Below are 15,646 nucleotides of genomic sequence, written 5' to 3'. Positions count from 1 at the left end.
GGTTCCCTTTCTTCTGCCTTGAAGTGTGAGCATGGAGAAACATGCACTTGTGACTTGTAAGCCACTCCTGGGAAGGGCTTTGATAACAGAGTGAGCTTTGAGAGCTTCTGCCCCAATAGGGTTTTTGAGCATCTTGTGGGGTCTCTCCCTCACTCCCAAACCATGCAGGGACATGCACAGGTGTGTATAGAAAACTTTATTTATTGAACATACAAAATGAATGGAGACAGAGTTCCTGCTGTGAAGGATCTGTAATGTACACGTGTGGCCAACATTTTGGGGAAAGAGGGAAACCTGCCAACAGCCCTCTTTCCTCCTCAGAGCCCCTGCTCTTCCCCGTGCGTTTCTCTGGAGCCAGGAAAACGAGAAACTCGCCCTGAGCCTGGCTGCACGAGGGAAAAAATGAACTAAAATTGAGAGATGTTACACCTTCTTCCCTTGACTCAAGGAAAAACACGGCTCCAGGAGCAGGGACCACCCCGGTCGGGGATAAGGCGCCCGGAACCGGGCTCACCTCAGCGGCCCCTACCCCAGCTCCCAATGGCCGCGCGGGCAGGGCGGGAAGAGGGGAGGTCGCGGCCCCCCTCCCCTTCCCCCAGGCGGCCCTCACGGGTGGGCTATGCCCAGATCCAACCCCCGCTCTCCCGCCCCACCGGGACCGGGCGCCCCACACCGTGGCTGCAGGGTCAGACCAGCCCGCGGCGGTGCCAGGAGCACCCCGGGGCACCCCGCCGCCTTTCCCCCAGCGATAGCCCCGCATGCGCGGGCGGGTGGAGGGAGGAAGCGGGAGGGCACCAAATTCAAATCGCTGCTGAGGAGGGTGGGGAGAAAACCGGGGGAAGGAGGTAGCTGGGGTGAGCGGAGCGGAGGAGGGAGGAGGAGAAGAAGGGAGTGGGAGGGGAGTGTGGACGGCTCTAAGGGAAGCTGCAGAGGCCGGGAGAGGAGGCACGGAGGACGGCGGGGGAAGGCAGAGGTGTCAGGGAAAGGACAGGGCAGCTTCAGGCACCCACGGCCGCTGCGCGGGGCAGCCGCCCCGGCCCGCCCGCCGCGCTCCGCCCGCCTTCCCTCCCTCCCGCCGGCACCATGGTGGACAGGGGCCCCTTGCTGACCTCGGCCATCATTTTCTACCTGTCCATCGGGGCGGCGATCTTCGAGGTACTGGAGGAGCCGCATTGGCGCTCGGCTACCGACGACTACAAACGGCAGAAGACGGAGCTGCTCAAGCAGTTCCCTTGCCTGGGCCAAGAAGGGCTGGACAAGATCCTGCAGGTACAGCGGGTACCGGCGGGGCTGGGGCTAGTGCCGGGGGCGGGGGGGCGGGTGCCGGGCGGCGGCAGGTGCTGCCGGGCGCCTCGGCGCGGAAAATACCGCGTCTCTGGGCGGGCGGGAGGAGCGCTGCTGGGGCTGGAAAGCCAGTCGGTTCCCCGGGACAACTCGACCTCACAAAGCGCGGTGCTTAAAAGCCGCCCTTCGAGCGGGAGCGCGGGGAAAGCTCTTAATCGTTCTTAACTACTTAATGATAAAGTGATTAAATGGATCCGCGTTCCCTTCTTCCCCCCCCCCCCCCCCCCGAAGTGATGAAGGAACTGGAGGGTGATTTCGGTTTTAGCTGGCTGGTGCTGGGGACTCCGGAGGAGTTACTGCAGGGAGTGTGCTCCCACGAGCGCGTCTGCCGTCCTGCTGCTCAACCCAGTAGCCCTGAATGCAACTCTTGTTTTAGCACCCAGAGTGGTTCCTTCTGCCTCAATGGATGTTGTGTTATGAAGTGGGGAAGGGGAAGCCAAGCGTCTTGACCCTTTACATTTTGGTCCGACTTCCTTCCCTCCTCCCTTTTTCTTTTTTCCTTTTTTCCCCCCTTTCCCTCCCCGTACTGAGCATACCCCGGTTGTGAGCAAAACGTGGCTGGGGGTCCGGGTGCGGGTCCCGGAGGTCAGCCGGGGTAAGCGAGGGCAAGGCTCAATGCCTCGCACGGAGGGATGCTTGCAGCGGTTAGGCTGTTATTTTTACTTGGGGAGAATATCTTCTTTCCGGGCCATAAGGAGTTGATAATCGTCCTATCTCGCTCATCTGGCAGAATGCCTCTTGAAAACTGATTGCTAATCAATAGCGTGTATTAAATCATGGAGTGGTATGAGCTTGGTTAGTGCCTTTTTATGGAAGCAGTGTCCATTAAAATGTGGTGGCAAGCAATGGTGAGCCATGAAAAAATAGGCTGCTCAGATGTTTGGGGCTCCAGTGGCGAGAATGAGTCATTTGGGTGTTTATTTCAGAAATGTTTATATTGACTAGATCTGCTGGTAATTGTTTTGGATTTTTTTTTTAATTTTGTTTTTAAATTTACTGAAAGTCTACTAAAATACAGAAGACTGGGAAAATGGCTTATTAATTGTGTTGGTGTAATCGATACCGTGCAAGCTTAAAAGAGGGAGGATATGGTGCTTAATCCTAAAACTTTGTGGTTTAAATTCTCTTTCTTCAGTTAGTGGCTGCTTTCTGTCTGCTTCAGATAGCAGAGCTTTCTGGTGGTAGTGGTCTTATTGTTACCATCTTAGCACTCCATTAAATGTGTGTTTGTGGTATACAGTGGAATGGGCAGATAGAGGCAAACTACAAAAGGATGTTGAAAATGAAAGACAAGTTATGTTTTTTGAGTACATACTCTGCTGTTCAGGAAATTTACTCTAGGTTATATCCCAAACCTGTTTTAACATCCCCAAGAAAAAAACCCACACCCTTATTCGGACTTGGATGCATGCACATTAAGCCTGGCATGTTTACCTTGTTGCAGACTTAATGCAGAATCTAGATTGTGTCTCAGGGATGAAGTTTATGTTGGTGTGAGGGAATCTGTAGTTTGGTTTTTCTCCAATGATTCTTTCCACAATCCTGAAGTGGCAGAAAAATTTTTCTTAAAATGCAAAATGACAGTGAAAAACCACAACATCTAGAATAGGGAGGGATGCAGAAGCAATAAGGATGGAAAAAAGGTAGTATAAGGTGAACTATGGACGGATCAAAACTTGGTTTTAGTATCTCTCCCCAGCACAATGTGGAGGGCCTTCCCTCTTCAGAGCGTGTTAGTTCCTGGTGATGTTATCTTATTCATGTGATTTCAGTTTGCCTCTGTACTACTTCCAATCATACTTTACTTTCCATGTCCAGTCTTGCTGGCCTGATGATCCTTCATAGATATTCTGTTGTCATCTTAAGCTCAGGTTAGCTAAAATATAAGTCTTGGTTTGCTCTTATTTCACTCTGACTGGTAACTGGAAAATTCACTGTCTGCTTTCTTCCAGACTTATAGTTTTGTTCCTGTTCTTATTCAACTTCTACATAAGAAGTGATGAGAAGGGGAGTGGCACTCCTTACAGAGGAGGATGACCTGGTGAAATCTAGCCCAGCTGAAGCTTGTTGGGGTGGGGGCAATAATGTAAGGGCATCAGCATTTCATCCTGAATAAGCTATAAAGTGTATCAGAAATTGTCTTCATAGTTGCCCTTTCTCGACTGCTACTCATGCTGCTTCTGTTGGGTTCTGTTGAACCTTTTAAAACATTACTACATGTGTTCTTTCAGCGAATCCTGATCATCATGTTTAACATGAAAACTCCCACATTTTTTCTCTTAAAATACATCCAGAATGTTGTTGATTTGAAAATACACATTCCCACCCACGCCCACCTCTGTTTTGGTCCTCTTGAGTCTCTTCCGTGCGTTCCCTGACCTTGTTCTTGAGATTATGCAAAATCTGATTAATTGCTCCTCTCTTGTGTCTCTCTTTTAATGCCTTCAAGTCTTCATCTTGGAACCTTTCCTCTCACTCTGCTTGCAGTGCCCGCTGACGCTTAGGGGACGCTGTAGAGCTACATTGATCTATGTTACTAGTTCAGTGATACCTTTTTGAAATACTGCCATTTAAAACACACCAGATAAAGTTCTTCAACAAATATCACCAACTATTGAATTTTAAGTGGCTGTTGGTAAAATGCAAGGATGCCAAGAAACGTTCAAATTGAACTAACAATCCAACTTTTGTTTCCAGAAGCATCCTGAAAGGTGACAAGGACTGACAGACACAGAGGCAGAGCTTGCTGCTGCTGTTGTCCCCCACCAGGGTTAGCTCTTGTGTTCATCTGGTCCTAATGTTAGCTATAAGTTCAATGGAAACTCTCTGTAGAATGGCTACAAAGTTAGAGCTGTAGTACAATCTTAACCACTTAAAACCAAGTAGGTTATCAGAACAGATTTTTCAATTCACATATGAACAGGTATCTCTACCAACAGTTTAAGTGACTATTAAGTGGGTTGTATTTAGGTCAAGTACTGTCTAAAGTTTATAGTCTGTAATAAAGATTTCAGAACACATTACAGTAAATGTTTATCCAAACGTGTTTAGTGCACTTTCAGAAAACTCACAAGCTGAGTTTTGGAGGATATGGTAGAAGGAAATCCTTCTTCTCCAGTCCTGGGACATGCCTAAAAATAAATGTGTTTAAAGGCAATTTTTAGAAGTCTTACGTGAAGAATCCGTTTACTCTTGATTATTGGAAGTACCGTAGTACTTGTCATAACTGTAATGGGTAAAGAAAATACCTAAACTCTTATTGGAATAATGCTACTTAGACTCTGATCTTAAAGGTGACTCACTGTGGACAGTATACAGGCTGCTTGCTGTCTGCCCCTGCTCTTCTGGTTAAAGTCGATTGTTTAAATGAAAATGTGGCTGAGATGCTTCATATGACAATTCAAGTAGGCTTCCGAAGACACAGAGCCACAAGGAACTGTGTAACCTCTTTTTGCTATGTACAATTACCTTGGAATAGAAATATCTCATAACACTGTGGAATATCAGCAAAAATAAACATTTTTAATAGTGATATAACAGTGCCATGTTTATTTGCACCATAGAATCTTAATAGCGTAATACCTCTGTCTGTTGATAAAAGTTTATGGTTTGTCCTTGCCACTTGCTGTTGTGGCCTGAAGTCCTGGGACTCTTTAGGAAGAGGCTGAGAACCACAGTTATGACAACCTTCACCTACCCTGCAGTGGGAGTGAGCTTTGGAGATAGAAGCAAATGTAAGGCAATTTAGTCATTTCCCTCTTCTCCAGTTCCTTACTTTTACTCTTTATTGCTCCATCCTGATTGTGAAACATCAGCTTAATGATAAAGGAGCTTTTCATGCAAGGAGGAGCCCTCTTGACCCTCTCATGTCACTATTCACATGAGCAAAGGTTTGCAACACTGAGCTGTGTCTTATTTACTGGGAAATCTCTTTTGATGACTCTGGTGGGCCAGTAAAAAATTAAATGCTTCCCACTGATAAACATCAAGGGTAGTGAAGAATTTGAAGATGAGTGAAAATGGTTACTCTCAAAGCAGAGCAATAAAATGAAAAGAGAAACTGCTAGGTCCATTTAGGAGAAGCAGACAAACACACTGAGTATGAGAACAAACAGTTGAGAGGTCTTTATTTGAAAAGCATACAAGACACTAAATGAGCCTGAGAGAGAACTTTAGGAACCTAAATGTTTAGACTTAAAGCCCAGTGCTGTGAACAAACATTTAGAAAACTTTTAAGGAGAGCTTCTGCTAGTGTATACATGACACACAGGAGGATTATGCTAAAAGAAATAGCAGTTAAGTGGTTTAATAGTTTTTCCCCTCCTTCTTATTTTTCTTTTTTTAAAATTATTTATTTTTTCTTAAAGCCAAGATGTCTTCTCTGCTCACAAACACAGACAGGTGCACTTACAGGTTTTTGGTTTGTGTTTGAGGATGCAAAATTTGCTTCTAGTTTTGTTTATTCTTGGACATTTTGAGGTTTCATAATAAAACTGACAAGTATTCTGATTATGAGCACTGTTTCCCACAGTCCTTTATTTCCAAGCTGGTACCTCAAGGCTTAAATCTGTGCAATGCTCAAGAGTTTACCAACACTAGTACCTTAAAAATTCGGCTAGGTTTCAAATGTTTCTCATGAGTTCAACACTCAACAAAGAGATTATGGCTTTTGCTTCTGTTTTGTAGAGTGATTTGTTTTCCAATGTAAAGTTAACTGGGGTGTATTTTTCATAACCTTTCCCTTCCCCCTTGTTCTAAACAAGGTTCTAGACTACTAGGGTCCGGTTGGTTTTCAACTTCCTGATCCTTTCCATCTAAGGCTTTGAAGGTGAGGGAGACAAATTGGAGGCTAAATTCCTTGATCAGAATACCAGATGACTTGTCCTTTTCAAGACTAATACTTTTGCATGGACTGAACAAAGTAAAACTGAAAAGCTATCAGTCAAGGACAAATGACTATCAATGGAAAGTTTTTAACTGCAAAATTAACTACATCTAATACCTGTCATTAGAAACTTGACAGTGCAGATTAAGGCTTATGCCTAAGAAGTAGGTATTGCTAGATTTTTCAGATGAATACCTGTAGTTATGTACCCTCTAAGTTCAGCAGGCATGATGCGAGAGGAAAATGCAGAACCACTGTCCACAGTGCTCTGAGGCATCACAGACTGTGAGTTATGCATATTGCCACTGCAACATTAGGAGAGAAAAAAAGACAGCACTATATTACTCCACAGCTTTTCTCTGTGTTGCTACATGCAAAATTGTGTGTAAGGAGGCATACTTTTCTGTTGTGTTGTGGGGTTTTTTTTTCTTCTTTTTCCCTGTTTAACCATTAAATTGTTTAAAGTTTCTTGGAACACAGTTAAACAAAGCTGGTAGTGCATACACTGCAACTCTCTGTTGATGGAGCAATAGCAATCGATCAGAAGTTATAATTTTCCTGCTACGGACTTAATCCTTGAGCACTTCTAGTATGTTGTCCTTTAGGACAGAATGTTCATATTACCCAATATGTTACCTTCTGCTACCAGGTGTGTTTTCTGGCAAACTGTGCTCTGGAGACCATGGTATGAAAGAAGATTTGCAGTTTATTAACAGATTGTTGACCCAAAAGATCTCAGAACCCTTGCTTTGGTTCACATAGTACATATTGTTATTGTAATATATTTTTTGTTAGCCAGTCAAAATACAGTGTAATGAAGACTTTGTACAGATTTCCTTTTTAAAAAATAAGTTGTTGGTTTCTCTCTTAATACTAATTAAGCAAAACTAATTGTTTTGCTTTTTTCTGCTGTTGACCTTCAGAGCAATAACATTTCATGCTGGTACTGCCAGTATATGTCAACATATGATACAACCAGAAACAGGCTGGATTGCAAGTAGCAATCAACAGTCTGATTTGTACAGAAGAAGGTGAGAATGCTTTTGCGCTTTGGTGCTTTACACCTGGTGCTCACAATGCCTCTATTTGTAGGGATTTTATTTTGTGCTAACTCTGCTATCATTCTGTAGATTGAAGGCCTGTGACCAAGTAGTTAAATGTCTTTGAGCATGTGTTTAGGTGTTGTTTCACCTACAAGCTCAGCTCTTAAAATCAATCCGTTGTGTAGTACAAAAAAAAATCCCCAACCTATGTTAACAGCAGACAATTGGAAGAGTTGTGTTAAATTAAAATACCACTGTGGTCACATCTGGAGCTCTTGATGGTGCTGCAGACATCCTCAGGAGATCTAGACTTAGAGGCATGCTGTACCCTAAAATATGGCATGCAATAGACTCCTCATTTTTACTGGCTCTATTTATTGAAGGGATGGTGCAGGCTTGAGGACATAACTTTGTCTTTCTTTAGTTTCTGTATTTGTTCTATCCAGGTTCCTCAACATCACTGCTGGTTCTACATGCAGTGCTACTAGATCTTTTCTTAAAGCATCATGTTCTTTAGCAGGGAACTTCAGATTGACACTTGTTTTCAGTGTCCACCCTGTATTTTATTACTACTTTGTATTAGTGTCTTAGATATTACTGTGTTAATTAAGTACTTAACACTCTGATTGTAGGTAGGAGAGATCCCTCCTAGGCATGCCTTGTCTTAGCAGCTCTATTTACAGTCAAATCAGTAAAGAAGTTCGTTTTTTTGCATTGTGTTTTGTGAATCAAAGGCACTGTTAGGTGCAAAGCAGCTTCAGAAATGTTTTAGTCAAACCTGTATGCTGTTATTGGGTTGGATTTTTTTTTTTAAAAGAAAGAAACTAGTGATGAAAAGGGAGTAGGAAACTTTTAATAGGTAGTGTATCATAGCCTCTGTTGAATCTAAAATCAAGTTCCTTTTCTAACAATGTGTATCTGAAATGTTTCTTATGATGGACAGGATTTTAAACACCTGTTGTAGGATCACTTGCTACAGATTAGCCCATCGTGTAGGACTATGTTTCTGCCTTAATGAGAAGGCAGATACAGATTGTGATTGAGCAAAGAGGCAAACACTGAATTGACTTTGTTCTCTGCTGGCATCTTACAAATATTGCGTAAGCAGGTTCCAACTGCTGAGAAACAAAACCCAGACCTATGTGTCTTGGAGGTTGCAACAGGTGCTTTAAAAAAAAAAAAAAGACTCAGTTGATTCTCTGAACTCTGATCCTCCTCAACAACAATGATGTCAGTTATTTAACATCAGTTTGGACTCCAAATAAGTTATAAGATTGTCATATAATTGCAGCTAATGACAGAAAGCTAATGAAAGTTGAAGATAACTCTGAAAAAGGTTATGAAGGTCCTGATGTGGAAAGCATAGTTAAATATGATACAGGTTTTTTTAGTGGCTGGGCTAAAATACCGAATTCATTAGTGACTACTTCTGTGTGTGACCTCAAATGCTCATGTTGCTGTTACTCTTTTTACTCTCAACCCACTCCAAGGGAGTAAAGAAGCTTTGTAGGAAAAATGGTCAAGAATTATGTACGATCCCTTGCTAGAGAAACAGCAGCTGTAAGTACATTTCTGCTGGCCTATGAGGAAGTGCCTGGTTTCCTCCAGGCACCAAAGAAATGGGAGATATTTGGAGGCAGGCACCTGTACAAAGAGAAGGGGTCTAATCAAAGTCACTGGTGGTCCCAACTTCTGCAGGGGCTTTTCCTGCAGTAGTCTGGCTGGAACTCTCACCCTACTACATGCTCAGTTGCTACAGTTGCTGTTGACCAGCTTCACAGGCTGTAACGCAAATATGTTAAAATCAAGTTAAATACTTGAACTATGATAACTGGCCAGTTAAATTAGAATTTCAACCTTCAGGGCTGTGTGAGCGAATGGTGTGTACGTGACTGCAGAATGACAGAGGGCAATTCTGTAATCAACACTTGCCTTGTTGGCACTGGGGTTTTTAAAGGGCACTGGAGTTCATGCTTAGAAAATCACTGTTTCTTATTGGTATCAGTGTACTCTGAAAGCTTTTCACCTGTGTCACTATCAATTTGCCCTTTAAAAATAATCCTTGTATGTTTCTGACTTTTTTATGGCTTTTGGGGTGGATGGGAAGGGAGAAGGAGCATGAAAAACTTTTTGAAACTGCTTCTGTTATAGCAGCAAAACTAGTACCTAACTTATTGTGTGACTATGTCATTTATTACACCAGTACTGGATTTTGAAGGTAGTATCTTAGCTGGATTGTGACTGATAACTGCTTTTTCATGAGTTGTTACATAGTCTCTGCAGGGTCCTAAAGCTGTCAACTTCATTAATGAAATGACCGTAGATGTTTTTACTTCTCCTAAATGTAAGATAAAATATAGCTCACACTCTGAAAGTCCCTTGGCTTTATTTGCATATGTTTTAAGTCTGCTTGCTCAGCTCTGCCTCAGACAGTTGGTTATTCGGACAGATGTCCCCACAGCTGCTTGCTGCTGCTCCTTGTTTCTGAGTGGAGAAATACAGCAGTTAATGTAGTTTCACACTAGGCATTGACTAGGTGGTTTCTGTTTTGCTGAATTCTGTGCATCTTTCTTCAAAGAACAACTTCAAGCTGCAGTTACCTCAAGCCAGCCTCACTTGAAGTAACTGCAGGTTTTCTGTTGTTTTGATGACTTTGTGCATCTTGTATGCCAAGCAGCTTTTAAGCTTGAGGTTCTCTAGCAACCTGCAAGTGCTTCCTCTGTCTCTGCTTCTAAGAAGGTGCCTGCTGAAGGACTAGAGATGTCAGTTGCAGGAAATCTAGACTAGGAAGGAAAACAGTGTAAGAAACAAGGCAGCAACTACAGTGCTTCTGCCAGCTGAACCCTCTTCCCTTTAATACAGTAGGAAGAAGATAGTGGAAAGGTTTGGCTTTCGCATGACCACGGAGATGGCACAGTTGAAAAGTATCAGGGTACAGAGTCTAAGTACCTGCCACATATGTGCTGTACATTACTCTTGCCTTCAGCTCGTCTTGTGTCAGATGTTTAGGAGTGATCTGTAAATATATGGGAAACTTTATGAATGTGGAAGTGTGCATAGTTTGGTAGTCTTAAAGTTGAAACATTTTTCAGTGGACTAAATTAAATTTACTCTTTCACTTACTCAAAACATTTTTCTACAGGATATATGTGATGACTTGTTTACCTTTGGTTTTTGACCAGGAACTAAATGTGATACGGGACTGAAAAAGTTATGGAAGAATTATTGAAGCAGCATCTGCTCTACTTCTTGACTAAGTTATTGTTTGGAAGCTCTTGGGAAGAAAACTTCTTCTATGTATTTAGTAATATAGTGCTGAACATAATGTAATAGCAGAAGATTGTGTTTTAGTGTACATGTTGCATGTGTGTAGTTTTAAATGTTATACTATATCTGCAAAAATGGGGTTTGTATGCTGATGCAACTGTGTTTAAGAAATGTTCTAATGCATAGCCAGCTCTTACCAGTGAATTTGATGCCATGATGCTGAGACATCAGACTGTTTCCCAGTGTGCTTATCTTGGTCACTGATCACACATCTTTCTATCCTGCCTCTTTCTATCCTGGCATAACTGTGCTGACAGATCTCTGTATTTAAAAGCATTTGTCCAGAGCAGTCTTTTCTTACCTGGTTCCTCCTCAAAGTCTTGAGCTAATTTAATGTTAAAGGGATTTGTAGTAGGTAACACCACCAACGACAAAAAAAATCACCTTAAGCCCTGGATAAAGCTAAATACATAGTAACAGAAATCTCAAAAACAAATAGTGTGCCTGTGACAGATTTTTCCCCCTTGTTACTCCTCTTAATATAAAGCCATCACCTTGCTATTCACACAAAGCATCCTGTTCATGTTGACATTGGAAGCCTGCCTTTCTTCGTCTCCTCCTCCTGCTGTCTGATGGACCGACACAGGGAGACCAGTGTGGTTGGGGTTATGTAAAGTTTTTGGTTGGCCATGGAAACATTGTTTGTTTGGTCTAACAAGGTGACTTAGTAAAGGTTCTGTCCCAAAGAGTTAATAGGCGACTATGTGACTCTCTCTTGTTCATGTTATGCAGTTGAAAAGTCTACCTGATTAGAAATGTTTTTGTATTTAGTAATCTGCTCCACCCAAATCTAATCACTTTCAGTTTTGTTTCATTTATTTGATGCCGTTGGGATAAATAAGACTTTTTAATCTAGCATGTGTAAGCTCAGAGAACTGCCAGAAAAGGAATGGTTATTTTACCAGGACTTGCCTCTTGTTTCTCCTGAAGAGAGTTTGTTAAATGCAAAATGAGATGTGTGATGCTACTAGCACACTTTGGCAGCAGCTTCTAGTTTGTCTTCAGAGAAGCAAGAGAAGCAATTTGTCTTGAAATTTGGGGATGAAATGCAAAAATGCTTGTGAAATAAAAAAAGGTCTTGGTTCGAAAAAACAAGCTCAAACAGTGTGTCTCTAAGTTTCTTAATCTGAAGTACGGTTTTATGCATGTATATAAATGGAGAGAGCATAATACACTTCTCAATGTGGTGTTACTTTATGCTGCAATTCATTCGCTGATTTGAAAAGCTTACTGAGGCCTCTAAGTTGTCAAGCTTGGATCTCCTGTGATTTGACTTGTCCTAATGAAGTATTCTCATTCTCTGAAAGCATGGAGCAGGGAGTGGGAAACTCAGTTTTCCTTTTTATTTCTCCTGTGTAGTATGAAGGGTCTTCCATCCAAATATTCCACTTTTTCACCCACCCATAAAATGGTATAATCTGCAAAGGCTAACTAGATTGCTGGGTTGCTGGTCGAGGTTTTGAGGCCCTGCATAAAGGAAGAAAAAGTTACAACACTTCCAAGTCTTTGTCTAATCCTTCCCTGTCTAGTAAAGTAATTTCAGTAAACTGTTTTTATTTACACTATAATTGTTTTGGTTTAATTTAAATGCACTTACACCAATTGCAGCTAACCTGAAATACATTATTTTGGAAACTCAGGCTGCCGCATGGATTAGCATCCACTTGTGCAATCGGTACCAACTCTGTTGCAATAGTCTCATGTAAACACTGTCTAGTTCTAACTCTAACATAGGTCACCAACTGGTGTGAGGGCTTGATTAAGCTCTTCACTCTTCTGCTTCCACTTTCTTATCTCTAAAATGGGGACAACAGCATTTTCCAAAGCCCTTTTAAAGGGGAGTTGGCTACATTAGTGACTGTGTATGTATTCAGATAGGAAGGAAGCCTAATCTGCTATTATAGATTATTCCAATTTCTTAATTTCAGCTGATGCAATGTGAAAGTTGTTGAAATACTTTCCCCCACCCCAACCAAGGAAGTGTGTTATAACCATGTTGGCACAGAAGCCCTCAAAACTAAGATGTATTAACAAAAGCTATGAAATTGTCTGATAGGTTTTATTTCTGAATGAGAGTAATTGGAGGCCAAAGAAAAGTTGCGGCGCTCCGCATCTGCAGAACAGCTGCAGTTCTCATGCAGCAGTAACCTTTAGTTAATTTGTCTTCAAAACATGTCTGTGTGGAACTTGGGAAAGTGAAAAGGAAACAGTTCTATAATTGCATTAATCACAAGAGCAAGGGAATGCTGGTAAAGCACTGAGTATGCTTTTCATCAAAATAGTTTATTAACTAGTTCATTAAATTGGAATCTAATCCTGAAATTAATAGAGGAAAAAAAATCCATATCAACTGTTAAATTCTGTAGTCATGATCTGTCAAAGAAGCCAGCTGCCTTTTCAAAGCTGTTAGTGTTTATGGCCATTGCACATAACTGGAAAGGAGAAATAAATTTAAGCAGCATTAGTTCAAGCATAGCTTCTGCAAGTATCACAAATAGGTAAGCTTCAGCATTTGATTCTGCGATGACAAAATAGTTCCAGTTTTAAATAATTTGCTGAACTATGCATTTCACTTATTATTTAACTCCGCAGAAAGCCACAAAAAGGAAATAACCTTGTTGATCCCCTACCATTAATATCCCTCACATTGTCCTATGAATTATGACTTATAGGAAAATTAACCATCCATGCTATACATCATACAGAAGGAAGACTTAAACAGAGCATGCTGTAAAAATATTGACATGCCTCCAAGAGGTTAATATCCCTGCAAATTAGAACTTTTTTTCCAGAGGAAACAGTAACACCTATTTGTGCTGCAGAATGAAAGTAGAGGTTCTTCATTTTTTCAAATTACTACTTTTTTTTTTTTTTTAAATGGGGTCTTACCACCCAAGTCTGTCTTGACTGCATTTCATCCTAAAATAGAAACTATTACAAAACTTGGGAGTTTATTGCCGAATTAATTTTCTTATTGCAATAGTTTGCCTTTAGTTGTCTTTTTTCATGCATCTGTGCTGAGAGGTCACCAATAAAGCATGCTGTTAACTAGCTATTATGAGAAACAGAAGGTTAGCAACAGGACAGCAAAGGCTGGTAATGAGGGAAAGCTTAATCGTTCAACTGTAATGGTTCAATTTACCAAAACCCCCCTCAAAAGTCACTATGTAGAAATCTAGGACAGTTGCTTTAATTTCTTCCGTACTTTCTCTTCAGGGCTTGATCTCGTTTGTAAGAATGAAAACTGCTGATGTAGCCATGGGAGAGTTTGTTATTACATATTTAATGTACAAAACTTGCAATAAATTTTCCAAAGACCTACCTACTCATTGCTTTTTGGTCAAGTCACGTGAGCAGTGCTGGCTTGGCCTCAACTTGCCTTGGTAAGGAAGAAGGGGTATGTGCTTAGGTCCAACATTATTTGGGCTGAAACATCCTTCTTGAATTTGCTGCATGAAAACTGAAGTCTCAGACTTGGGCATTTCCTTCAGTACAGGTAGTTTGGGAAAGCAGTGGGGAGCTTCAGCAAAGATGGGGGAAAAAGGCAAAACACAGAACTTGTTGCGGGCTGTCTAATCAATAAGCATTATCCAAATCCCAGCTGGGCAGAGTACAACAGGTTTCCAAAACAACATGTACATAATGCAAGGACTTTTCAGAAAACACTTGTGTCCTTTGAATTTCTCTAACTGCTTGTTTTGAAAATACTGTTTTGTAAAATAGAGGTTTATGATGGAAAGCTGCAAAGATAAGTGTTACTCTTGCTTTGCCTTTTACAAAACAAAAGAACAAAGACCTACCCTTCTTCACTCCCAGCCCCCTCCCTCAACTGAGTAGTGTTTCTGCTGCAATCCTTGATTAGTGTTCTGTTTTCATTATCAGCTGGAATATTTTAATGCAAAATTTGCTTAATCTGAAGAGGACAGCTCTTGTGTTATGTCTGTAGCTGTAACAGCCATCTGCAAACCTTCAATAGAACTGCACTTCCTACCAGTAATGAGTGCAAATTATCATTACAAAATCACTAATCTTGACTTGTACTTCTCTTAATGTGGCTTTAAGACGAGGCTTCACAATCCAAGCCGGGCAATGTGTCCACTCTCTAGAATCACTAGTGTATTTAGTAAAGAAAAAGATGCTTATTTTATGATGCTCAAGCCCTATTGAAAGACCTTATAAGCTCTTGTTAGAAGTCTGCCAGGAAAAAATATAAATCAAGTTTGTGCTGAAAAAGTTTTGGTGTTCCATTTATCAGCACAGTTGTTTCTTTCCAAGTAATTTGTTTTACTCTAGCATTTTTCTCTTGCCTACTCTGCATCGTGTCAATCCTTGAGGAAGAACTCCCGCATGCCTTTGAACAGTACCACAGAAAATAGTGAATTGTTTACTTTTTCTCACAACTTCTGTCTGAAGGACTCTTCTCTTACCAAGGTGACTTTATTGTAGGGCAATAATGTGCTCCTTCATGCATCATAATTAGAGCAAGGATTTCAGATCCAAAATCTTGCCTGTAACACCACATTGTAAAAATACTTAGATTAACAGTGCTTGGTTTATTTTAAGCTCATCCTTCATTTAAAAAACGTTCATCTACACTACCCTTGCTCTTATATCAATGCTTGGTTATGGTTTAAAAGGCTTTTATGGTCCTGTGCTGTTTTTGATGTAGTACAAAAGAAAGCAATGCTATACCTTCTTAGCCTTTATTTTTGCAGTATGAATTGCTTTGGTTGATGCATAATAATCTCCCACTCCTTCTAGCCCTCATCTGCCTCTCTTCCCACTTCTTGAAAATATTTGACCAGAATAGTAGAAAATATACCAGCTAAGTTTCACTAGTGTTTTGCAGAATGACAGAAAGACCTCAGGAAATGGATTTCATGCATGTAGCTGTTCCTTGAAGTTCCTCCACTTTTATTTTTATGTGCTTCTGTTATTGAGATGCCTAAACTGTATTACTGGACTATGTAATGGAAAAAACCTTATTCCTTTGCATTTACTGCTCTGGGTTATGACAGCACTTTTATGTCACACAATGGGAATGAAG

General features: G+C 41.3%; 1 protein-coding gene across 1 annotated transcript in view; it reads left to right on the top strand.

Annotated features, from left to right (window-relative positions):
- Positions 1 to 1,083: 1,083 nt before the first annotated feature.
- Positions 1,084 to 15,646, top strand: part of KCNK5 (potassium two pore domain channel subfamily K member 5) — a gene marked incomplete at both ends in the record, with an annotated part of 31,378 nt that continues 16,815 nt past the window's right edge. The window contains one exon of the mRNA XM_084262454.1: positions 1,084 to 1,269. Coding sequence (XP_084118580.1) covers positions 1,084 to 1,269 — 186 coding nt within the window. The remainder of the gene's footprint in view (positions 1,270 to 15,646) is intronic.

Source organism: Gallinula chloropus (assembly GCF_964237585.1).
Source record: "Gallinula chloropus genome assembly, chromosome: 3".
In the NCBI taxonomy this organism is placed as follows: domain Eukaryota; kingdom Metazoa; phylum Chordata; class Aves; order Gruiformes; family Rallidae; genus Gallinula; species Gallinula chloropus.
This window is presented reverse-complemented; position numbering and strand designations above follow the sequence as displayed.